At 40.1% G+C, this 26,720-nt stretch overlaps 1 protein-coding gene across 2 annotated transcripts in view; it reads left to right on the top strand.

Annotated features, from left to right (window-relative positions):
- The window catches only part of LOC110988718 (tropomodulin-2-like), a 154,153-nt gene that overhangs the window by 106,050 nt on the left and 21,383 nt on the right, over positions 1-26,720 (top strand). For both annotated transcript variants that reach the window (XM_022252499.2, XM_022252498.2), the window contains exon 7: positions 8,616-8,746. In XM_022252499.2, coding sequence (XP_022108191.1) covers positions 8,616-8,746 — 131 coding nt within the window. The remainder of the gene's footprint in view (positions 1-8,615; positions 8,747-26,720) is intronic.

The raw sequence follows: 26,720 nt of genomic DNA, 5'->3' as shown, positions 1-26,720 counted from the left end.
TTATTTTTGTGCTGATAGTACCTGTATTCTATCAAGACCTTACACTTGACACAATGTATCCAGGTTTCTTTGGGATCTTTAAAGTTCTTATGTACGTATAACCAGTAAACGGTTGATTTGAGGCAGACGTTGAGAAAATTGGCCAAGTCCACCCTCTCTCTCGGTCGATCCCTGTTTCGCCACATCAAACACCAGTAGGTCGCAAAGGCGAATTGCATTCCCGGGAAAAGATCCGAGAAAATCTTGTGTAGTTTGCGCAAGGCTGGTTGCAAGGAGGGACAGTGGAAGAAGAGATGTAGCAGCGTTCCTCTTCCAAATGTCCACACCAGCCACAGTTCTTTGAGATGGGCCGGTCAAGGTGATGAAGTACTTCCAGGGAAGGTAGGACTTTGTGGATCAAGCGGAATTGCACATCTCCTTCTTTTTTCGAAGTGGGTAATCTGTATATGTTTTTCCAGGCAATGGATGTATCCGCGTCCAGGGAGTCCCTATGCCAAGGTGTGGGCGGACGCGCTGGAAGGTTGTTCGCTTTTCTGTTGAAGATCGTGTAGATGTATTTGGAGCCGAAGCTGGCCGAGCTTGTCTGGTCGTTTATTGGTATTTCTGGAACCGTATCTTTACAGTTTCTGGCACACGGAGTGCTCTGAAGGTTGCCTGCCAGGCATTAAAGTCGGGGGGGGGAGATTTTTACAAGTACCTTCCTGGCTGCGGCAAGGTAAGTTTTCAGGGCTCGGGAGGACAAAGGGTGAAGACCTGTCCTGTGCTGTGCCTGTTGGATGTCGTCGGCAGAGGTCCACAATCTGTCTTCCCGGAGAAGATTCTGTACCAGCGTGATGCCCAGCGACAGGAGACGACCGGAGAGCAGGTTGACGTTGGCGCAACTACATAAAGAAATACTATTTAATGGTAAATTTTTTTTTTGTCACTGCGCACGTCTCCAAAATTTAAGAATGTCGTTCTTTTGTTTAAATTCAATACCGGGAATTCTTGGGCATCGTTGAGTTAACTTGTAAAGTGACGCAGTAGCAGAAGGCTGATTTCGATACAGCTACCGCATGTTGACCTGTTTGCTCGTGCATCTACACAAATTTTGTGCAGCACTTGCTATCATTTCTGCCGCACATGAATAATAAAGGCATGAACGGCCAGTCCAGGTGGTAAGTAGGACTTTTGAATAAAATACTTGTCCATAACTTTTTTATGCCGTTTCTAATGCCATAGCTTAGTTTTATGCATTTGCCTTTTCAACTTGTGACTATGGAATGACTTAACATGTCCACTCTTAAATAATGTTAAGTTTTCTTAAATTCCAGGAGACTGGTATTGATAGCATTCTCATTAATTTGTCTCTTGAAATGGGTAAACTCTTGTGGCTATATGCTCTTATTCAGAAACCCTTTTCTTTAAGAAATTACTGGCTTAAATTAATTAATAAATTTAATTGGCTATTGGATAGCATAATTTATTGGTTAATTATTTTTTGGATTAATCCTCTATTTTGTCTACGTGATCACCATCCCGGCCACCACACGACTGTCGTTTTTTTATATCTTGTAACTATACCCTTTGTACATAGAATAAAATACAGTACATACGAGACAGAAAACTCAAAAAAACTTCACCCAGAGTTCTTATTATTGGAGCCACCCGGTCACAACACCATAAAATTCAGTTAAATAATCACTGTGCGAGATCGATTTCATAATATTGACACCACCAACCATTATGTTTGGCATTGGTATAAGTGAAAAGGAAGAATAACTAACAGATTTCTAGATGTTCCAAAACTTGAATTATTGATCCAGCTGCTCAACTAGCTTGGAACCAGTTTACCCTTGAGCAGTCTGAAAAATACCTGCAAACTGAAAAATAGAGCAAACTCTGGCAGCTACAGGCTTGAAAGCGCACAGCTCTGAGGATCACACAAACTTTGCACGTCCATACAGTCTCAAAACCAACAGAGCTGTGTCTTGGCACACCCCAAACTGGTTATGTATGCTTGCTATCATCTCTTCACATGCATAATAAATTCCACTCACCCACACTCCTTCAATCACTGACGCCTCATGGCAAACTACAGACAAACTAGACTGATCAAACACAAAAGAAAGGGCATTCTACTTGAGAGTCTGTACTCCTGTGCACTGTACCTGAAAAACTGACAGTTATTTGCGTGGGGTGTAGAAACCTAAGAATAAAAAGAAACAGGTTACGGATTAAAGTAGTGAATATGGATGAAGGCTGCTTAGGCCTGTCTCTGAAAAGAAATAGAGAAATGAAAGGGGAATAAGCATTTTCGAGTTGAATTTGAATAAAATCTGGCGCACTGAGTTATCTAACTGCACATAAACATAACAATTTGAATTCCCCAAACTAAAGACACTGTTGCTATACTTCTTGATTCAGGGCAAGCTTTCGCATAAGCGACGACCATCTCTGAAATGGACTGGTTCCTTTGTGCCGTTCTTATCCGTTGAGGACAGTGTATTGTTGCAAGGCATCTCTTATGTAACTAAGCAAAAGCTTGCCCCGAATCACGAGGTATAGCAACAGTGGTTTTAGTAAGGAGAATTCAAGTTGTTATGTTCATGTGAATGTAAAGAATTCAGTGTACCTTATTTGGGTCAAAGTTAACTCGCAAGAGGGTTATTTTGACACTCCGAAACTGCTGCCATGAACCTATTATGTCTAGAGGAATTTTTGGACGCCCATACTGGGTTTCTTGATGGTCATCCAACCTTTCTTCTAGCTGCCTTTTTCCCATTGAACGCCCTTTCCCTTTCAACCTTTTTTCTATTTATCCCGAAGGATCCGAATCCTTCGCATTACTCTTTCTTCAGTGTGTTCTGTTCCTCTGAGATCCATGTCTTGAATTATTCCCTAGCAATCCCAACATAGCTTGGCCTCTTTTGCCCAACCCATTTTCCTTTCAAGTATCCCCTGATTGGAAATAGACCATATTTCTGTCATGGATTTGTCTGTAACGGTAAATGCAGTTTGGGCAGCTGACTTTTAAATTTTATCATGTATTTATTTGTCAAACTATTGTTTTCAAAACCTTTAAGTTTAACACTAGTTTTTTCTCCTCTAAACATAAAACTACACCGAGCTGTTGAAATATTTTACAGTAAGAACCGAGTTCAAAATCTAATATCCTGTTCGGCCAATGTGGCTTCAAGACCACGATGCAAAAGGCTACTTTTTATTGTAAGAACAATTTATGCCTGTTCGGCCCCTTCAGACGAAAGTTGTCAAACTATAAAATGTGTTCACCCTTTCCTTTAATTAACTTTATTTCTGTTTCCCAAGAAAAACCAAACCACTGGGAGCTTAAGTTCTTGCTAATAATTCATTTCCGCACGATAACTGTATGTTTAAAACCCTTGATTATCACTAACCTTTGCACACCATCGAAGTTTGCACAGGAAATGAAGGCTTGCAAGCGACAATGATGCCCAGGCTGGTGGATGTTATACAAGCAATGTGCTTTGCATCTCAACATTAGAGGGTGCTGTTCACTGTTTCCCTCAATGAGAACTGCGTTAAATTCCGGCCAAGAACTACTTCCAAAATTGATTTTTGGGGGCGCAAAGATGAAATGCTGACTTTTCCGCTTAATTATTTTGGTAACCCTGTAATTAGTTTTCTAATTTATGAAACCAGAGGACGTTTTTTGGCGTGGCCATTTCATTATAATGTTCCACCAAACGTATTTCAAAGCCCGTTTTGCTTTTCTGGACACATCTATGAGATTAACAGTAAAAACAGTTCTCGCAAATTCCTGCTTTTTATCATTTTGTCAGAAAAAGTTTTATATCACGTCAAAGAGTATCAAACAAGCAATAAGATGACGTGAGATCGTTTCTTCTCAAAATTTTATTTTGGTCTAGAAAAAAATATTTTATTTGAAAAAAAATCACCCAAATAAGACTAACCTTCTCCTAAACAATTTAAACGTGGATACTTGAATGAAATACCTGGTAAAACTTTTGAAAAAAATCTTGTTGGGGCTGCAAGTTGTTTCATTAGGTTCAACTAAAGTAGTTACAACCATAATATTGAGGGGTAAAATTTTTTGAAATGTGTTGGTCTTAAACCACAGTGCCCTATGATGCTTTTGGACAGTTTGACTTTTATACATGTTTGGGTTACGTGTCCCTAGCACTTGGCGATGTTTGTTGTGCTCAGCGATCTGGACTGGCCAGCCGGCTGGACACTGGGGGTCAGTGTACCCAGAGAGCTAGAAAGGGTGCTTTTCCATCGAGGGATGCATAAAAACTCTCAATTTAGAGCAGGTGTTTTTAAACACCTGGTGTGTTAAATACTTGTACCGAGGATGGTTCCAAACTCCTGGAGATTTTGATGACCATCACAAATGCTCACTGCTGCCTCAAATTTCACCTTATTGCAAACTGAGGACTTCCTCGATTTACAATCCGATCTCGCTTTGTGGCTGTGTTAATACATAGAGGAGCTCCATCCGCACCTTTCACAAGTACACCATCACACACATATTTTAGAAAGACATGTAAAAAGGAAAACTATAAAACATGCAACTACTATTTGAGAATAGTCAGGTGTGTAGAGGCCAAAAAGGCATCATAAGTGTATCAGCCAATGAAAATTTCAGCCAGAAAAGGAAAAATTAAACGAAAAACCAATTTAATTATGTTAACCACTTCGTGCCAGGGCAATTTTCCATGTTGATGATGCTGGGCCAGCATGACTATCATTTTTTCCCTTTTCAAAATCCTTTAAAAATTCATCATTTCATTTAACGGTCGTTTATAGCCGCACGAAATAATCTTCAGGCACTACTCTAAGTTGATATGTGACCTTCATTGACACCCGAGTATTTCAGCCAGGCCTGCTGCCTTGTAAAGAGAGCCCAGATTGTGCGGCGTTATATAAATGTCTTTTGTTCATGAACCTGGCTCAGTGCACTGCTGACCTCTTTTCAATAGGGGCCAGATTAGCGTGCAGTGGTGCTGCGTGGCTCATCGCCGCAGTGGTGGAGCGCTTTTGTCCCCAGTGGTAGTCCGCTCGCTCTCAATGCCCCAAACCCAGGTATAGGGTTTCAAAACAAGGCTGGATTATGACCACTTTTGAGAGTGAAAAATGCCGGTAATGCCCAGCAGCCTGGTCTTTTGTTCGGAGTACGATCTTTTGTTACAGGGCCCAATTTCCTTTGTCCGAGTTCAGAGACCCCGGCCACCCATATAAACCATACGTCTCCGATCCCGGAGTCCCTGGCAGGAAATGGTTAATATATTACACATTCAACTTTACACCATGAGTAAAACATGAAGATGTAAGAGAAGATGGTGGCTCAGTTAAGATGATTTGTTTTTATTGTCTTTGTTATTTGTTGTGATAAGTCCATGCTTGCCGAATTCTCACGTAATCTCTGTCACCCACCGGTAATTATCTGTGGCTGCCTCGTTTACAACTTGGATTTCACCGTGCCACAGAATATGGTAAAATCTACTTGCGGCCATGAGTTGCCTTCGACACAGTCACTGATGTCTCCAAGCCCTACCAAAGGAGGATGCTAAAGCAAACATCCCAAACTGTTGCACTAATGGCCAACAGGTCTTCACTAATCCGGCAGATATTGCTAATTCCTTCAATTCCTATTTTAGCAGTGTTGGTCCTTCGCTTGCAAGCAAAATACATGTAGGTCCTACTGACAAAAATTTTTGTGATTGTCTTCATACTTCCAACTCTGCTAGTTCCTTCCTTCCCACAAATCCTACTGAAATCATTGACACAGTGAAAAACTTTCAAAAGTGGTACCACCTGTGGTTTCGATGACATTTATGTTTCTGTAGTAAAATATGTTCCATTCATATCCCGTCCTCTCACTCACATCTTCAATCTTTTTCTTCAAACTTGTTCTTTTCCAGTTAAGATTGCCAGGGTCATACCTATATTTTTATATTTTATATTGACCTATTTCTGTTCTTCACTGTTCTTCACTTGTTTACAATTGATTGTCTGCTCTTCTCTCCGAGTTTAATATCCCCTTGAACATCAGTTTGGTTTCCACCCAAAACGCTACCGACAAGGCTCTTATTCAATTGACTGATCTCATTTCTAACTCTCTATCCAATAAACTTTTTACGGCGGGAATTTCATTGATCTTTCAAAATCTTCGATACATTAGATCACAACATTCTTCTCTCTATACTAGAATTCTGTGGTGTGAGAGGACAGGCTCTTGGGTGGTTTCGTGACTATCTTTCCAACAAGTCTCAGTTTACTGTTCTTGCCCGTGCATCTTCTTGACTGAGAGTAGTTATATGTACATGTAGAATTCCCAGGGTTCAATTCTTGGGCCTCTTCTCTTCCTAATTTAACAACCTGCACTTTTATTCTCCACTGATACCATTTCTTTTATTTGCATATGATACTACAGTAATGTATTATAATATCAGGCAGCATTCCCTCGGCCGAACTTTGAATATCAAACTTGCAAAAGTCTCATCATGGTTCCAAGCTAATAGACTTTCTGTAAACTCTGATGAAACCAAATGTATGTTCTTTACCAAGTCAAAACCAAGGACTATTACTCCTTCCATTTACATCAGCAATTCACCCATTTCCCAGGTACATTCTGTAAAATTCTTAGGAGTTGAAGGATCAGTTGAACTGGAACGACCACATTTCTGTGATTGGTAAGATCACTTCATGGAATACAGGTGTCATTTCTAAGCTCCGTTTTTTCCTCCTTCCCCTGCCGCTCTGTTCACCCTTTACAATTCCCTAATCCTTCCTTACTACAACTATTATAACACTCAAGCTACAATCAACTCCACTCACTAATAACCATTCAGAAAAAAGCTATTCCAATTTGCACTCAATCACTTCCACAGGCACACCCAGCCCCTCTTTTTGCACGACTCAAGACACGTACACTCACTGATATTAGCAAACTTCAAACCAGAATTTTTATGTTCAAATACACAAATAATCTTCTCCCAAATGCCTTTTCTTCTTTCTTCACCCCTGTCTACAGTGTCCATGACTATCCCACACTGTCTGGCAATAATCTGTACCTTCCATGCACGCGTACATCCTATTCGTCTAATACTTAAAGATTTCAGGGGCCACAACTTAGGAACGGTATCAGCACGACCTTGAAAACATAATCGTCTGTAGGCCGTTTCAGAACGTTACACAAAAATGATCTCTTCTCTAGTTATTTAGCATAATTTTCCTCACAATTTCATAGTTCGTATATATAGCTCGTTTATTTTCCGTTCTGTTGTTCGTATTATAGCCTTGTATAAATTACTTATATCTTTTTCGTCTGTCATCTTTTTGTTTCTTGTCTGTTGTTAGTCCTTTGATCTATCGTTTGGTTGCCTGTTTGTTTTCAAGACATTCAGGACAAGCCCTCAGTAGTGCAAATGTCATCTTAGTTACTATTGTTTGTATTATTTTCTTTATCCTTCATTAATTGTAAACATGCATACATGTACAACTTGAATGCTTATATATGCACTATCAGAATAATGTTAATTGAATTGAAGTCTTGAATTTACCCTGTCACTTAATGCCAAAATGAGGACAAGGGACCATTCAATTGAGTTTATGCACATTTTAAAACAAGCGAACAAAAATGTTTGTAAGAAGAAAAAATGTTGACAATAACAATAGGGTTTTGGCTCAGGTCCAGACTCTAAAAAAATAAGGAAAACAAAAGCTTTCATTGGTTCTGAAGTTGAATTCACAAAGAACATATCAACTATGTAACAAAAAGGTGTCTTATATGGCATCAGTCAAATGAGAGAATCAAAATTTCAAAAGGGGTGCACTCAAATGATTTCCTGCTGTTTGTGGACATACTTTGGGTATAAACTTGGATCAGTAAGGTATTAATCATTTGTCAGGATTTTTTCAGAGGAACATATACCTTGGTCTTGTTGGTTTGTCCTGGTTAAGCTGTGTGAGTGTAAAGAAAATTAATTTCTTCTGAAACCATGGTATCATTTCCTTCCTTACTAGATTTGAAATTGTATTATTTTCTAACATGATACTTGTAGCTTTATTTTCATTTTGGTTTTTGTTTCGTTTTTGTTTGTCTTGTTTGGGGTTTTGTTGATTTCATTTGAGGCCCATGCGGCAATATTTAGAAAACAGATTTGAAAAAGAAATATCAGCTCGGGTTTATTTGTTGTCACCAGCTTGAACCATACGTGTAGGTTTGTGTAAGCAAGCACTCTATTGTCCAAAAGTATGCTCCCTAACAAAGGGAAAATAACCACCTTCCCGAAAAAGAATAATTTAGGTTTCATGATTTCATTATAGACAATAATTCTTATGTTTTCTCATGTTTGTTATATTTTCTGATTTCGTTTGTTTACTGTTAGTTTCAGTTGTTCCACGAACACTTTATGATTGACACTGTTTGTGGTGTTTATAGTATTATTTGAACATTTTTTCCAATAGTGTTCTATTTTTACCGCTCGTCAACCACACAGGTTTAAATAATTCAATGTACATTTGACTTGCTCAGATATCGATGTAGCAATATTCTCACACTCCCTCCAGCAACAGGTGTACACCTCGAAAATATCACCATTTTGTCCCATATGTATTGTTACTTTCAGGTATTGCCAAGTTCAGTGTTCCCAAACCAGTACAGGGGAATGAGAAGAATAACACAGATGTTGAGGAATCTTTGAAACGTCTGAAGAGTAATGATGCCACTCTTAAGACACTGAATCTTAACAACATTGTTGTAAGTTTTTTCATTTCTTTGTTCAGTTGGTCAGTTAGTCCGCACTCAATCTCATGTTCCATGAAAGTTTCCCTGAAACATGACACAATAAAACTAAGGCCAAAAAAAGTCTCTAGTTTCTGGTCACCGTGCACGTTGCCATAGACCTACGCATCAGCACAATAAAGAATTTTTTTCTTTTGCATAAAATGATTTCCAAAAGCCGCCAAACTTACTTGATCAGCAGGAATTCTGCTACCGCGTAATTTTAACATGTTTTTGATGAGTGGGATTAAGTAATATGTACGGTAAAGGAATCCCCCTTGGCCTCCAAACACATTTCAGTCGGACACTCTGATCAGATGACGTCATTTGTGTATCTTTACACAAAGGCCGTGTCCAAATCAGTTTGCTGCGGCTTGATATTACGCATGATTCTATGGGAACTGGCCATGGATGCTGCCAAATATTCGATGTAATTTCTAGCCACAGCCAATTGATTTGGACTCGGGCCCACGTACGTCTGTGAACCAGACAAACGGAGTGGTCTTGCTTCCTACATAAGTATACAAATTGAAAACGTTTTTGAACAACAAACCATGAGGGGCCAGTTTATTTCAGTGTGGGCCAGGCAGTGGCAGTACATATGCATGAAGTGCATGCAGTGGCTATGGACATGCATCGAGTTATGACAACCATGCATGTAACAACTCATGCATCATTGATTGTCACTTGCCAAGATCATAGGTAGATTAGGAAATTTTATTATCTGAGCTGAATTTTTTCCCCAATATGGTAAATGCAGCTTGTTTCTCATAAGCTAAAACAGAAAACAGTGTGCACTGTATCTCATGAGAATTTTATTTTCATTTTGACTCTATGGAGCTGAACTGTTTTCATTTATTTTTTCATGGGCTATTTGACGTATAACTTGTTTCCTGTAAGCTAAAGCAGAAAACAATGTGCAAAGAATGTCACATACTGCTACCTTATGAGAATTTCATTTAAAACTGGAAACTGGAACTGAACATTTCTTTTTCACATATGAGTTTTCCATGGCTGTGCTTCTGTATTTTAACCAGTTGCTGCCGGTGGCAGTTATCGATGTTGATGATGCTGGGGTGGGATAGTTATCATTCTTTTCTGTTTTCAAAATTCTTTAAAATTCCTATCTTCATTTACTGGACACTTACACCAACGCAAAGGATTGTCTGGTGGCCACTCTAGGCTACCAGACAAAATCTATTGACACCTGAGTATTTCAGCCAGGCCTGCAGCCTTGTAAAAAGAGCCCAGATTGTGTGGTGTTATATAACTTTCTTTTGTTTATGAACCTGGCACTGTGTCCTGCTGACCTCTTTTCAATAGGGGCAGATTAGCATGCAGCGGTGCTGTGTGGCTCATCGCTGCGGTGGTGGAGCGCTTTTGTCCCCGGTGGTAATCCAATCGCTCTAAATGCCCCAAACCGTGGTATACTGTTTCAAAACAAGGCTGGATTATCTCCACTTTTGACAGTGAAAAAATGTTGGTAATGCCCAGCAGCCTGGTCGTTTGTTCCGAGTACAGTCTTTTGTTACAAGGCCCAATTTCCTTTGTCTGATTTCGGAGACCCCGGCCACCCATATAAAGCATACGTGTCCAGATCCAGAATCCCCAGCAGGAAGTGGTTAACAAGCTCAATCTTGCAAAGAATAGAAGCCTCTTTTTTGAGTAAGATGAATGAAACTATTGCCTCTCCTCATATTTTATCGTTATTTTATTAATTCAAAGTTGTTAATTCAGATTTCTCTAAGTAACAAGGCCATGCACTCTAAAGTATATGTGCATATACATCACTTCTTAAGACAAAAAAAAAGAAGGGGGAAAAAAGTCATGTCAACGCAACACTTTTGGACCAAGCCCATGACCAGAAACTGGAGTCTTTTTTGGGGGGGGGCTTTAATGGCAGAAAGAGCTCCTTGGTTCTGAAAATTCATGGAAACTTAAAGCAGGCTTCTTAAACTTGCCTTCAAAGGCACTGTTTGGTCCTTTCGGACTTCAACGTATGTGGCTTCAATAAAATGTTTTTTAAAATAAACTCTGTGGACTTCTGTTTATGAAATAATTATGATCAAAAAACACCTTTTGAACAGCGCGTTTCTAGCCAAATCGAGAAACGGTTGAATGATATCATAATTATATGCAATGACCCTGTAACATCAGGTTTGGGAGATACCAACTTGTGTACATACGTACATTTACATGACAACAGGCAGCCGTAGTGCACATGCATTGTACCTGTGTATGAGTAGCCCTGCCACGCCATATTTGTTGCTGTTAAGGACTGGTTTCCTAAGATTATTTGTGTTTAGGTCCATAGTTATAGCATGATATCAAGGTGTGTTTGCTCTGAACATATTGCCACCTCTATGCACGATGACACAATCGTGTGTGGTTGTTGGTTGTACTCAAAACACCAGCAAAAATCCGGGAGTGAGCTTCCTGTCTTTTCCAAAGGCAGCCTCAACATGACGAGAGTGGATTCGCTTCGTCAAGAACACACATTCTGTCTTTGTTTTGACAGAATGGTCAAATGTATGCTCAGAACACTTTACGGCTGATTGTTTGGACGGCATGTACTGTTTAAAATGAAGTCTTGGCCTAAAAGCTAACTTCTTCTTAAAACCTGGAGCCATGCCTACAATCAAGGCATCAAATTCAGCCTCTTCAAGTTCCACGTCGACGGCCGCCTGTGCCACACTGTCAAGGTCTTTGGTGACTTCCAATTCCTTGTCAGTCAGAATCAACTAGAACTAACATTACTACTAGGCCTCTTACTAGGCCTACCCAAGCGTTTCAAGAACTGCCAAAGGGCCCGCATTCCAACCAACACCAATCTGGAGGGGCTTTCAAGAAAGGAGAAACTGCTAGGGTAAGTAGAATAGATTTATTTCAGACGCATTAGGCCCCAGCCCCTTTTTGAAAATAATGGCTTTGTGTTTCACCCAAAGCTGTTGGTGTAGGGGCACAGACCAACTCTGGGTGGGGAAGGCAAAGTTATTTCCAATACAAAGTGACTCACAAGGCATGCCTCAAATAGGCCATAAAACATTATCAGGGGGCAGGGTGTTAGGAATTTAGGGTTTTAGAATTTAGGACCATTTCTATTCCATTTTTTGATATTTGAATGGGGTTTTAGGGAGGCAGCAACACCATGGTAACTCTAATTCATCCAAAATAGTAATACATGTATTTTGTCTTGGTCATGTGTCTTGGCGTTACCAAGTGTTACAAGTTATAATACGATGCACAGAAAGTTTGCCTAAAAACCCAAGGGTATACATATTTTTCATCTACTTTGGAAGTGGGGTTTATGCTTAACGTTTACATGTATGGTATTGTTAATAAATTAACTATTCTGAGCCACTGAAGCCATTAGAGGGCCTAGTTCCTGACAGACATCAGAATTCACCAGGCCTTAGAGCTCTTTTTGTAATAATGTATCCGGCACACTTTTTGAAATTGTGACTGGCTTTGCAAAATGGACCTTATGTCTAATTTACCAAAAGCACACTGCTGCCGGGCGAAACTGCTTGTTACACACACAGGCTTGCACAACTTAGGGGCCATTTTTGCGCAATTGAGTTTGTTCCATATCTAATTTTTAACATAAAGTTATCGAGTTGGTGCCATTGTTTCCACATTCCCAAAGCAAAACATCTTGGAATTGTTTTTTTAAAGATACTTCAGAAAGCAGAAGACTTTTCCAGAGGCAAAGAGGAGCCAGCATGTGCCACAACCTCGGTATGTCAAGGCATCAAAATCAAACTAGAGGGATATTATTGTGGACAATCACAGAGCTGTTCGGAATTTTCTTTTTTTATCTTTTTTGGAAAAAAGGAAAAATATGTTTAAAATTCTCACAGCAATTTCCAGGCGAAGCACTGGTAAAATCAACAAAAGTGCGAAGTGAAAAAACGTGTACAAAACTTATAAATCAAACTGCAACTTTAATCTCATGTCACATGACTCCTGATGATGTCAGCGTGACAATTTTATTTTGACAGCCCCACGAGTTGATGGACTACCTATGCCTCCAATGCAAAAAAACTAAGATGTATGAGTGTACCAGTCTTCAACTTCAGAAAAACGTGCACAAAATTTATGGAGAAAAACTGCACCTTTAAAGTCATGTCACGTGATTTGCGTTTATATTGAAAACAAATTATAAAAATTTTATTTGATATGTGAACACTTTGAGTATATTTGTAATCAAACGAAGACCAAAAAAACCACACTTTTTCTTTCGTTCTCAGAGTAATCCTTAGCCAAAGTTCAGGACTCTTCTCATTAAGATCGATAATATTGCAGAATAGAAAAATGTGTACAAAACTTATGGGGAAAACTGTACTTTTAATCTCATGTCACGTGACCCCTGATGACGCCACTGTGACGATTTTATTTTGACATCCCCACAGGTTGTCCGACTACCTATGCTCCCAATACAAAGTCACTCAGATGTATGAATGCCGCAGTCTTTTGACTTCACAAAATGTGTACAAAACCTATAGAGAAAAACGAAATATCAAAACTCAATAATAAATCACGTGATGACGTCAATATGAAAATTTCTTTCTTAAATTCTCTCTAATTGTTGGAGCAAGAATTTCCACCTAACATACATCAAATCAGGTGGAGAACATTGTGGAAGTCTTGCTGTTGAAAAACGTGTACAAAACCTATGGAGAAAAACGAAATATTCAATAATAAATCACATGATGACGTCATCATGACGAATATTTTCCTAAACCCTCTCTAACTGTTGCGCCAAAAATCATGACCTAACAGATATCAAATCAGGTTGAGAACAGTATGGAAGTCTTTCTGTTGAAAACGTGTACAAAAGCTATGGGGAAAAATATTCAAAATTCAATAATAAATCATTTGATGACGTCATCATGACAATTTTTCCCTAAAACCTCTCTAACTGTTGGGCCAAGAATCATGACCTAACAGATATCAAATCAGGTTGAGAACAGTGTGAAAGTCTGGCTGTTGAAAACGTGTACAAAACCTATGGGGAAATATTAAAAATTCAATAATTAATCTTTTGATGACGTCATCATGAGGAATTTCTTCTAGGACCATCCTTGGATGGTAGTCTGAAGGTCTGCAAGGTTTGAAGTCAATCAGATTTATAAAACTACCAAAGTTGACCAGTGGAAGAAAAATAGTCTGAAAAAGAAAAAGAAAAAACTTTAACGAAATCAAGAGCTGTTTCGCCAAAATGCCAAAACAGCTACAAAAAATAGAGGGACTTGGTTGTGAACAACCACAGAGTTGTTTTGGAATTTTCTTTATCTTTATCTTTTTGGAAAAACAGATCAAAATACCTGTATACCTGGTAAAATCAACAAAAGTGCGAAGTGAAAAAACATGTACAAAACCTATAAATCAAACTGCAACTTTAATCTCATGTCACATGACTCCTGATGACAGTGACAGTTTTATTTTGAGAGCCCCACAAATTGATGGACTACCTACATGTATGCTCCCAATGCAAAAATACTAAGATGTATGAGTGTACCAGTTTTGACTTCAGAGAAACGTGCACAAAATCTGTGGAGAAAAACTGCCCCTTTAAAGTCATGTCACATGATTTGCATTTACATGTATATTGAAAACAAATTATGAAATTTTATTTGACATTTGGACTCCTGGGTATATTTGTAATCGAACAAAGTGGGGAAAAAATGAGTTTTCTTTCATTCTCATAGTAATCTCCTGCCGAAATTCAGGACTACTCTCATTAAGATCGATAATATTGCGTGGTAGAAAAAGCATACAAAGCCCATGGAGAAAATTGCAAGTCTCATGCGTTCACATACCCCTGTCCAGCCTACATATGCAAATTTCCCATGTGCCTATTACAATTTGCTGAAAAGATTTGATCATGCATGCTGCCCCCTGACCCACCACATTGCATTGCGGTCCCTCTGCCACGTTCGTGCTTTTCTCAGCACCTATAGTTAATGGATGTGTCTTTTATGACTCCTCGAATTCTAGAGTTCCGTACATTTCGTGCTATTGACTTGATTCCTGTTATGAAATAAAGAGTGTTTTCTTGTTTATTGGTAAGAGTGCTTATTTTCTTATTTTTTTCTTGCATGCTGTTTTTTTTTGGTAGTTCTTTTCTGCCCCTTTTTTTCTGTGCATCATATATAGGTTGGGTAGTGACTTACCGTGATGAGTGATATGTTATATGGGTATGGCTGTTGAAGGGTTGGAGGGCCCTTTGCTAACGATGTGGTGCATGCGTTCGAACAATAACGGCCCAATGCAGTTCGGGTCTGGCCGCAGAGTGGGACTTACTGAGCCGCCCTGCTCCCCTGTGGTGTGGTTTTGCATTTTTAGCAGCCTTGATGAGGAGAGACCTGAGTAGGTTGGGGTTGAGGCACCCGGGCCTGGATCATCACGATCAGGTGGACTAGAGTACTGCAAAACCTGATCAATACCCTCTTTGACTAGAGAGAACTGAAGTACCGCGACTCCTAGATCAAAACAGCCTTTGATCTCTGATGACCTCTACCAGGATTGACTAGGCTGAGGGTGCGGTTCCGTAATAAAGCCCTTGACCCACCACCGAGCCAAACCTGCTAGTCTTCTGCCGTCCTCTTATATGCCAACTCCTGGCGCCATGACCGCTTTGGCCTCCGATGTTTTGCCTTTCTTCTCCTTTTATTGGAGTATATTGCCCGGGCCTGTGAAAAAGACTCTCCGGTCTCTCCAGACTTTGCGGCCCTAGCTTTACGAGGTCTTGATGGAGGACTTAATTCGATCTTTGAACAGTTCAAACTTGTAATTCCATTCTGGCCACTTCTACCCGCAGATCCAATGCGTGGATGCCATGGATATCTTCTATGGGTCCGTCAAGAATAGGCTTATGGGCCTTTCTCTTCTGGGGAACGATCTCTTTGCTGGGAAGTTCACCAAAGTCCTTGAGTCGGAAGTAAAACATATGGAGACTGCTCAGAAAATCTCACTTCGTGAACCTGCACCTCCACACCGTCAGCCTCCACCATTGCTCATGGCTACTCCCTTGAGTTCATGAGTTCCCCGCCATCCGGGATGGACTTCCGCTCCACTCCTCCTCCATGCGACAAACTCAAGCACCTTGCTACGCAAACGAGCCATCACTCCGGTACATCCGAACCAGCTTTCCACTGGCTTCCTTTCGTCCTTTTTCCTCGCACCCAAAAAAGACCTGGGAAAGTACCTCTGCTTCGGGCCCTTCCTTTATGTCGTTCAACATCACCAAGGGTCTTCACCAGGATCGTCAAAACTCTTGCCGCCTACTTACTACAGCGTGACGTCCTTATTTTTCAATATCTAGACGACTGGTTGATCATCGGCCACTGCCCCATCGTCGTCCACTGCCCCGACGAAGCAAGTTCTGCCACTTCTCTCACCCTCAATGCCACGACACGCCTAGGGTTCCTCATCAATTACGCCAAGTTGGCCTTCAATCCATCACAACGGTTGACCTACCTGGGGGCAGCTCTTGTTCTTCTCAATGGTGTTGCGACTCCGTCACCGGAATGCATCATCAACCTGCAACAATGCGCTGTTTTGTTCCTGCACTCCAAGGCTCTTCCGGCACTGGCCTAACTCCGCCTTCTCGGATTTATGGCCAGCCTCGTTGACCTCGTTCCTGGGTGTCAACTGTGGATGCGGCCACTTCAACTACATCTCCTGTCTCGGTATAGCCCTTTTCTACCAGATGTTCGCAACCACCTCTGGTGGTGGACCATCAGCGAGCACCTGTCGGCAGGTCGTCCCCTCGTTCTTCCAAAGCCGAACATCATGATGACAATGGATGTGTCCCCATTCGGATGGGGGCCTCCCTTCCTCCGCTTCATGCATCCAGAGTTTGGGACTCTTCCTTCCACAACAAACACATCAACCTGCTGGAACTTCAGGCAGTATTCAACACCCTTCGTCACTTCCAGCGGCACTTAGTGGGTCTCTCAGTTCGAATCCAGAGCCACAACTGCATAGTGGTAGTGTACATAAACCACCAAGGCAGTACTTGCTCCGCCCCAGCTATGCATCCTTACATGGCAGATCTTCATGTGGGTGATCGATCACGGGATCAATCTCCAGGCCGTTGACATACCGGGAATGTCCAACAATATAGCAGATGCTCTCTCTCGAGTGGACGGAGTGGACTCTACATGCGAGCACGGTCACCCAAATCTTCACAGAGATCAAGCGCTCCTACGTCGATCTCTTCGCATTGGCCGACAATACCCATCTTCCGAACTTTTTGCTCTTGGTTTCCACACCCACAAGCTTGGGAGACAGACACTCTTCAGGTGAATTGGTCTGGCCTTCTGGTGTTGGCCTCAAATATCCGTCATTCCCCAAGTCTTATCCAAGATAGAACAAGAACCATGCCGGATTCTCCTCATCGCCCCATTCTGGTCTCGACAGCCATGGTTCCCGAGACTCGCAAGGCTCCTGGTTCATCGACCACTAATCCTTCCGCACAGAGAGGATATTCTTCCTCAACCCAGGTGAGGAATCCTCTATCCAGCTCCAAATGATCTTCACTTGACGTGTTGGACATTGTCCAACGATCGTTCAGAGCGTCAGGCCTTTCTGCAGACGGCACAGAGCCGACGACTCTCCACATGCAAAATTTACAACAGTCGAATACAACATTTTGCTAGATGGTGTGACGACTACAATGTTTCTCCAACCGAAGCTTCTGTAAGCTCAGTTGCGGACTTTTTCATATATCTCTTTCATTCGAGCCTCCAGACTTCTACTATCCGCAACTACCGGTCGGCCCTGGCAGCTGTTCATTTGGGGTTTAACGATGGATCAACAATTTCTGATTATTTTCAATACCTCAGATGTGCTTGGCTTTTATTGAGACGTTGTAGAGGAAGCATACAAGTGTGAAATAACTAACTAGTTTCATGATTTGAGGGCATTTTTAAGTTTGATGATTGATGGTGGTCACCGCTGCTTTATTATCAGATCGAAATACGCTTTCCTGTTAGGCACCCAGGCCAAATGCCCCTAAACCACTGACCCCTAAAATAGTCTCCAAAAGCTATGCCACCACTAGCATCTGTGAAAAGTTTCAAATCTGTGTCCTGCACCCAATACTGATCTGGAATTATCACTTTCCCATTTAAACCCTGAAGGAAAACCTGTCACATGTTTAGGTCTGCCTTTGCACCATTAGACAGCGGGATCATGTGCAAGGCTTCTTGGCTCCTTTTAACAGGTCTATTAAATGATGAAGAAATGCATGACCTGGAGCCACAGCTCAGCAAACAAATGAAAGTGAACCAATGAGGGACTGGAGTGATTTCAATGAGACTTTTCTGGCTTGGAGTGTTGTTGCCAGTATCCCAAAGATATTGGTGAGTTTATCTTCAGGGACCAAAACCATTTGGGTAAGAGAATTTATTTGAAGGCCCAGAAATGTCAAACAAGATGTAGGTACTACTTTCTGTCTTCGGCTAAAGCCCGCCCCCCCAGGTCCCTACACACCCCTCTAAAACAGTTCAGGGATTTTTGCATGATAAATCTATCTTGTAGTTCTGGCCCCCCATGAACAGAAAATTATCTGCATAGTTACAGATGATTTCAGAGCCAGACTGCGCTTTTACCACCTATCCCAAAAAGGTGGGAAGTTCTCAAACCAGGCAGGAGCACAGGAAGCTCCCATGGGTAAGGCCTTGTCCACAAACTAGCTATGTCCTACCTGAATATCAGCCTAAAGGTGCCTGGCACTGATTTTGGTGTTAGTCCTGGGGGGAGGGGTTCTGAGATCAGGAATCGGCAGTTCTGAAAAGGGGCTCGCCATGTGGCCCATTTGAACCTCTTTAGACCAATTTGCAAGAGCAATGGTGGTATTTTGAGTGATGGACCTAGGGTAAGGGGCATGTGAGTTTATGCGTGGCCCATTGAATCCTAACTTAAAACCTTCTGTAAAACTGCTATGGAGGCTTTTTGCCACCTCCATTTTTGGGTGTGCCTCTATTAGAGAGACAAAAGTACTGGTACATTAAGGGGGTGTGGGCAAGACAACAGAGACATTTGTTCTCCGTAGGGCATGAAACTGATAGTCTGGCACACAAAGTATTAGAATTGACTACTTGATTTGCCTTGTGCTTTGTTGTTAGCTCCCCCCATGTTTTAGCTGAGAAACAGCTGGAACATTTGTGTGTGTATTTGCTTTGAGCATTGGAACATCCTGCGTAGTTGAATGCAAAGCACAGACCACTTCCATGGGAGATGGAGTTGCTGCCCAAAAGGCGAGGTTTTATTTGAGAGAATTGTCATCCTTTTTGGCCATTGAGCCCCAAGTACGATGACCCAGATGTGGAGAGGAAGAGCACCCACAGTTCCCCATCGAGACAAGCCCAAGATCTCTGAAGATGGAGTTGCTGTTGCATGCAGAATTGCCTATCATATTGTAGCCAACCTTTCCCTGCAAAACGTGCAGCAGCAATCCCAAGAATGTGCATGTACTTGAGAAATTCTAGAGCCCTCCCCGGATGTGCCCCAACAAATATTGATGAGAACACCAGAAATACATGTATATCTGTCCATGCCATGATGGAAGTGATGGGCTTTTTCTGTGCATCTCATAATAATGATTGCCCTTAGTTATCAAGGCTCAGTGTACAGCTTGCATTGGACAGTAGACTACGATGCTCCAGTAGAAGATCTAACTTAGTGCACTCACTTAAAAAAAATTTTTTTCTCTTAGTCTGGTTGGAACAGTGGCCCCAAGTTGTATACAGACTGAAATGAAAGGGCCCGCATTTATCCCAGGGGGAGACATAGGAGGCCTACCTAAAGAGACCCCAAAGTGGCCAAGGCTGTCTGATGAGGATAGAATACATGGCCACAACCCAGTGGTAGTACTAGGCTCTTATATATGTATATTTGTAATTGAATGAAGAAGGGAAAAAATGATTTTTTTTCATTCCCATAGCTAATCCTCAGCCAAAGTTTAGGACTACTCTCGTTAAGATCGATAGTATTGTGTAGTAGAAAAATTGTACAAAACTTATGGAAAAACTGCAGCTTTAATCTCATGTCACGTGACCAATGCTTTAAATAGCGCTTACATGTAAATCAGTCACAAATGCAACCAATTTTTTGCAAATGTGATCATATTTTCACCATACAGTCGCATTTGCGACTTAAGATAGCTTAAAAAACTACAATTTTGAGTATGCTTACAAATAAGAAAGCAATGAATATGTACTCAAAATTCATTCCGGACAGGTAGAAATGGAAGCACATGTCACATCATAAATTTGATGCTTACTCGTGCGCGTGTGTACTGTACATAACACGTGTTGTGATCACACGCACGTGTTGGTTGGTTCCCGATCAAAACATACATTGACACCAGGGCCATTTGACAAACCACGGCATGGGCTCCATTTTTGCTGCTTTTTTGCTGTAACGTACAATGTAAATGAAGCCTGAAACGAAGCTAATGGTGGAATCAAAGGGTGTCGCTGTGATTTAGAGTGTCAGAAATAGTGCAATTTATGCAGCAGGGTGTCTTGTGACACGCTGAAACTATGGACATCATAACATCCATGGCTAAATCCCTTGGCAAGAACCCTGATTTCGTGTATTGACCTCATTGGCGCTCATGTATACATGTACGTACATGTACATGCAAGTTGTGTGGTGTACGTGTATGTGCCTTGCCCCGCCGGACAAGTCATGATTCTATGTCATGGATGGACGATGTAAACACAGGGTATTTTTACTACATGTGTGTACGTATGTCATAGGTATTCAGTGCACGTGATTACTAAACTTCATAAAAGTGCTGGCGCCTAGATTTTTCCCCATTAGGAGCCAATGGCTACCAAACAATTTTTTCTGTTTAAAGGGTTGCACTTGACCCCTGATGAAGTAATTTTTACGATTTTTCCCTGGGAGCCTCTGTTCGTGAGGGATTTCAATTGTACTTTGAAGGAAATTTGTCAGATTGACCAGAGTGCCGAAGACAGGCTGTTGAAATACTTATGGGGGAAGATTAAATTTTTTTAAAATCAATTTGAAAATAGGTAATGACGTCATCATGACATCATAAATTTAGCAAAATTCTTTTATCAGGGTCTCTGTTGTCTGTAACTTTGATGATGATCCAACATCTCAAAATTACCCAAATGGTGGCTTGAAAATGTGTACAAAGTCAGTGGGCTGAAATAAATATTGACAAATCAATAGCAAATCACATGATGACATCATCACGATGTCATGTATTTACAATAATTCTTGTATCAGGATCTTTGTTGGCTGTTACTTTGATAATGATCAAACATCACAAAGGTTTCCAAATAGTGGCTTGAAAACATGTACAAAGTCAATGGGAAATATTTAAATATTTAAAATTCAAAAAGAAATAATGTGATGATGTCACACAAATGTCTTATAGGGCCATCCTTGGATGATTGTCCAAAGGTCTGCCAAGTTTGAAGTCGATCAAAGTTATTAAACTGCCAAAGTCGACTGGTGGAAGAAATTGGGTTGAAAAAGAAAAATAAACAAAAACAAATCAGAAAAGCGCTTAAAAGAAAAAATATTTGACAGAAACAAAAGCTGTTACGCCGAAACAGCTAATAAATGTGCTTAATCAATTCTTCAATTCTTGTGCTTCAATTCTTTGTTTACTGTTTAGACTCTCTGATTGGCCAATTACTCCCCCTCTGACTCATGTTATAAGGTTACAACTGCATGGCTTATCTCATTCCTGAAGATGTTCTGAATAAAGAACGAAATATTGAATCAAACATGGCTTTCATTAGTCTTTATGGAGTCTGCATAATATTGAGTTATCTGAATATTATCAGTGGATCACCTACTGGTAAATGTGCTTAATCTCTGAGAATTTGGCTGTGTAACATTTATGTTGCTTGATAAACATTTTAAACCACACATTACTGTCCACTCTATTGTGTGTGCGAAAGCGTGCAAAATGCATCACAGTTCATTTCAATGACCACTTCATTTTAAATAACATGTACTCTTACAGATTTTCGCGGTGATTAGACTGTCAACTTGTCTTCAACATGTACATGTTAAAGTAGATTGTTATTAAAATTGTCAATAATTGTCTGTATGAAATGTACACCTGCATATAAGCTCACAAATAAACTCTTTCTCTGAATCACACTTGAACACTGTTCAAATAACACTCATGTAACTGTGTTGTTATACTGTGCTGTCTATTTTGTCACAGGTCACTGATGATGAAAATATTGAGCATCAGAGCATTGCCACATAAACAGAATGCACACGGCGACAACTCATCATACAGCTAGATGTCCGGAAAGTCAACATCTATGCCTCAAAACCCCCAAAGCAGTGCTTTGTCCACTCCAAACGCACTCAGACAGATCCTAAGAAGTTCACAGTTAGGAATAAATGTAATTTTATGTATGTAGTTTTCATATGTTAAAGAATGTGCCCTGTGCCCAGAATAATTTGTGTATACATTCTATAATTGCCAGACAAATGTGGCTTCGTATCAGAAAAGCAAAATATGTCATTCATAACATCATTTGAAAATTGAAAACTGTACGAGTACCACTACTTGTGGTAAATATAATATGGCCCAATTTGTGAATTACATTTATTGTCATAGAACTGCATTTATTCACAACAGATTGCCAAGCACATGACTTATCCTGTTGCCCAAAGGATATACATGTACATGTATAGTGTGAGCTGGTCAAGGCCCCAAAGCTGAAGCTCCTCAGTGCTGTGCCACAGCCTCAGCAACCTGTGGTGGTTGTTGACAAGGCATATCAGCGATGATGACAAGATTGATTCTGACTCAGATGGCAGGCCAAGCGCAAGCGACAGCTACCAGCCGTCTAGTGGGCGGAGCTCAGACTCCAACTTTGAAATTAGGTACATGTACATTATGAACACATTTTCACTGTCTACCACACTCAAAGTATTGACCTGCAACTTGAAATAACATTGAAATGTATGTTCATATAAAGTTACTCAGATGTTTCTACATTTACCCAAGATAATCAAATATGCTACATTACAATAAAGGAATTTAGGTAGATTTTTTTGTTTTTGTTATTTGTTATAGCACATATGAAGATGATGACACTTTGGAGGCCAAGAAGTATTTGGTGTTCCGCAAAAACCTCTTGTAGCTATTTAAAAACGTGTCCAAAGTACGTTGGGCCATCCAGTAATAGGGTTATTCGACTGCATAGTGGCATGATGATTCCTGTCTTCCGGACTGACAAGATCCAATCATGTGGCTTCTCCCGAAAATGGCTCAGCCAACCAAGGGTTGGCAATGTTCCTGCTATGAACATCATTATATCTGCTGATGCTGATGTCTAGGGCATGTATCCATAAGTTTATCAATGCACTGACATCAATCAGTGATTTCTTGTTCCACTTTCTTCAATCATCAGCGCAGGTTAGTTTCAGGAGCTATGGTATTTCCATGTCTAAGTTGTTATCTGTTCAGTATTTGTTCCATGTCTAATAATTTCAACTTGTCTTATTAGATTTTAACACATCCAACCATTTTTTAGATACTTGCAGCTGGCAGTTGTCCATGTCTGGGAAAGTGACCAAGAGGCATTAACGTCCATCCAAGCTACAAGAGGATGCATTTCTTGGAATGGACATGTGGGACAATTCAATGGGCCTCTCAGTCAAGTATGGCTGTTACAGCGTAAATGACCTTAACTACGGCAAGGTTCTGCTCATTGAACTTGTTCAGGTGAAGTAGCTCTGTTTAGCCTGAGCCTGGTTAGCCTATTTTGGGTTTTGGATGTTTGTCAGGATATTGGTGATTGGATTGAAATGTCCGGTGCTGAGTGTGATGCATTCTAGCCTCAGGGAGTAAGTCACCCCCCCATCTTCCCGGAATATCAAAAATCTGGAATTACACAACAGAAATGATGCATTTCTCGCACCTGCCACAAGTTTAGAGATTATGAAATGGAAATTTTAGCACATCTTTTAATGCAGGATAAATTTGGAGAAATAATTTAAATCTGAAATGTTTCCTGCATGCTAATTTCTTACATGTTTAGCATGTGCTTGATATCTTAGGTCTGAAGAAGAAGCTAACCACAGCAACAAAATTCTCTGGTTGTACCCCTATCAAAGACTCGATCCTTGGGATAACACCTGATAGGGATGGGGACTTAATGCTGGCCAAGTTCGAAACCATAGCAAACCATGGCATCCATGTTTGCAACAGCCCACAGTTTCCAAAATGTGTCCATGGAACTCTGGAAGCGAGAGAATGGCTACTTGGTGGTACAGTGGTTGTTTTTTATGCAATATGATTTTATGACCAAAAGATTATACATGTACTTGTTTTGTGCATTAACTATCTTATTGTATGTGTATTTTTATTAGTTATTTCATTTCATTTGGCATTAAGTCAAGGATAACTAGACATTGCAGACTACACACATGTATTCATGATGCACGAAAGAAATGGGACTCAGTTGTATTTCCCCAAGAATCCCCAACACCAGCATACTATCTCTCTATGGAATATGTGGCGATATTTCTTGAAAAGACAAAATAGAATTGATCATAATAAATGTAGCATAAGGATGGTGTGTCATCCACAGTTATAAGCTCCACTGTTATGGACTAATTCTACAATGTACAGTTTATGTACAACATATAGGTACCAGGTACATAAAAGAAATGTACCACACGTACAACGTACATGTACATGAAAATAATGTGTACTGTGCGGTACATGTGAGAATTCATACATTTTACTCTCAGACTAGCTGAACTGTTGCAAGGGACAAGGGTTATAGGTCCCCTTTGTTACGTGTACATGTATTAGAGGGAAAAGCAGAGATGCCAACCAGTACAATTTTATCACATTAAGTACGATGAAAAAAGTAAAATACGATCAGTCAGTATGCAGCACACACAAAAGCGGTGCCGTTTGTTTGGAACATATGCATGGTTTTCCGTGCGTGACCTCTCTTTGCATATTTAATGAGCATGAAGAGCGTAAGGAATTCGATGGATTTCTCATCTTTTACTCATGGTACTTTTTAAAAAATAGTTTTTTTGTCCTAGCTGAAGACTATATCTGTCATATAATGTGAAATTCAAATGCATTTATTGTTTAAATAAGGTTGAAACGGCACAATGTTTTGGGGATAAAAAATCGACAAATTCATGCCAGAAAATGCGGCAAAACTCTCTTTTTTTCAGTGTGACCACAACTTTCTTTTACACTTCATGAAGAGATTTATGTCTTGAACTACACCAAAATTAACCTATTTACCCTCAGATTTCTCTGGCTGGGTCAGGGCACACTTTTTCTATGCAAGGCTCTGCAACGGGTCCACGTAAAATCACATTCATGCCGCCGCCATGACAGTCACAGATTTCTGGGCTGCTGATTGGTTGATAGCGTTAGTCACAGAACCCGGATGTACTTGTAAACAAACGAAATGGCAATCAAAGTACATGTACATCTACGTTGTTTCTCGTTCACAATTGAATGCATGTGGTATATATTAATGTTTCTAACAAGATTTGTGTTCCTCTTTCGCTATTATTTTATTCTTTTTCGCTTAATTTGCCAAACTAACTAAATCAATAAATGCTTTATTGATCATTGTTTTCCTTTCAGAATTGAATTTTTTTTGTGTTGCTTTGCACTATTTTTTGTGATTTCAATCTTTCTCTTCATTCTACACAAGTTTGGTGACAACATTGAACAAAAATAAATGAGTTTTAAGGGAGTAGACAGGGGAAAGGGAGTTCTGTGATTCATTATGAGTTCAACATGAAACTGTAAAATATACAAGGCAACATTTTCAGAATTTTTTTTTATTCAGTCTTGTAAACTTTTCCAAAATAAATTTAAAAAATACTACATCAGTAATACTGGCACCACATCAAAAACACACATGCCACCATGCCAAAGTTAAAAAATCTCATTTGTTTACCCAGGATACAAATGCAGCACTTAAATAAAATACATGTACCATTGCATACACATGCACTGTTCTAGAGGTGAACTCTGCCTTAATAATTCACAGTTACCACAGGAATGAGTTCAGTTGATAGTTGTAAAAAATCAAATGTATGTGTACATTCCACACATTTCCATCAATTCTACATTTGTAAATATTGCCCGTGTAATTAATTTGCACATACAAGTAAACATATAAAAATAAATAAAAGAACATGAAAAAATGAAATGTTTGAAGTTTTTATTAACTTTGGTAGACTGTAAGTTTTATGGCAGTAAGTTGGCATGAAATAGAATCCCGTGTATACAAAATAGAATACATGAAAGATATAAATGCATACAGTTGACAAACATGCTTGAATTAGCAAAAGTGGTTGGCAAATTCACTTCTGCTTATTTACAGCACTGAATACTGTACACATTGGCTTACCTCTGATTATCATTCTGTCTCCATTACAAATACTAACATTTCAAGACTTTTTACATGTACTAGCATACACAGCAAAAGTGCATGCTGCACCATCGACTTAACGCTGACATCTACACCACGGCAAGTTAACATGAACATGTAGGTCTTGCGTTCCCTGAAATAAATAAAAAACATAATACAGTGCAGGTATCAGGGATAAATTACTATGTGCAGTCTCTTTGGGCAATTTCATGGGAAGGCAGGAGTTTTGAATAGTATGCTACGTGTATATGTCTATATTTCAGTTATCCCCAAATGTCTACATGACCACATGGCACATGCAGGTTGTTATTATCCTTATAAATGACAAAAATCAGAATTTTATTCAGGGATACTAGAATGTGGATTGTGGTCCCAGCATTGTTAATACAACATTTTTTGAGGTCCCTACCCTACTTTGCTCTTTTATAGTGAAGGTAATCTGTAAAGCCGCATAGAGCTCTTACAAATGAATCTCGGCTATAATCCTTTCCTCCTAATAAATTTAATAA

Source organism: Acanthaster planci, linkage group LG08, assembly GCF_054643075.1.
Source record: "Acanthaster planci isolate LZ-2023a linkage group LG08, COTS_SCS, whole genome shotgun sequence".
Lineage (NCBI taxonomy): Eukaryota > Metazoa > Echinodermata > Asteroidea > Valvatida > Acanthasteridae > Acanthaster > Acanthaster planci.
Note: the sequence above shows the minus strand (reverse complement) of the source record. Positions and strands in the feature narration are given on the sequence as shown.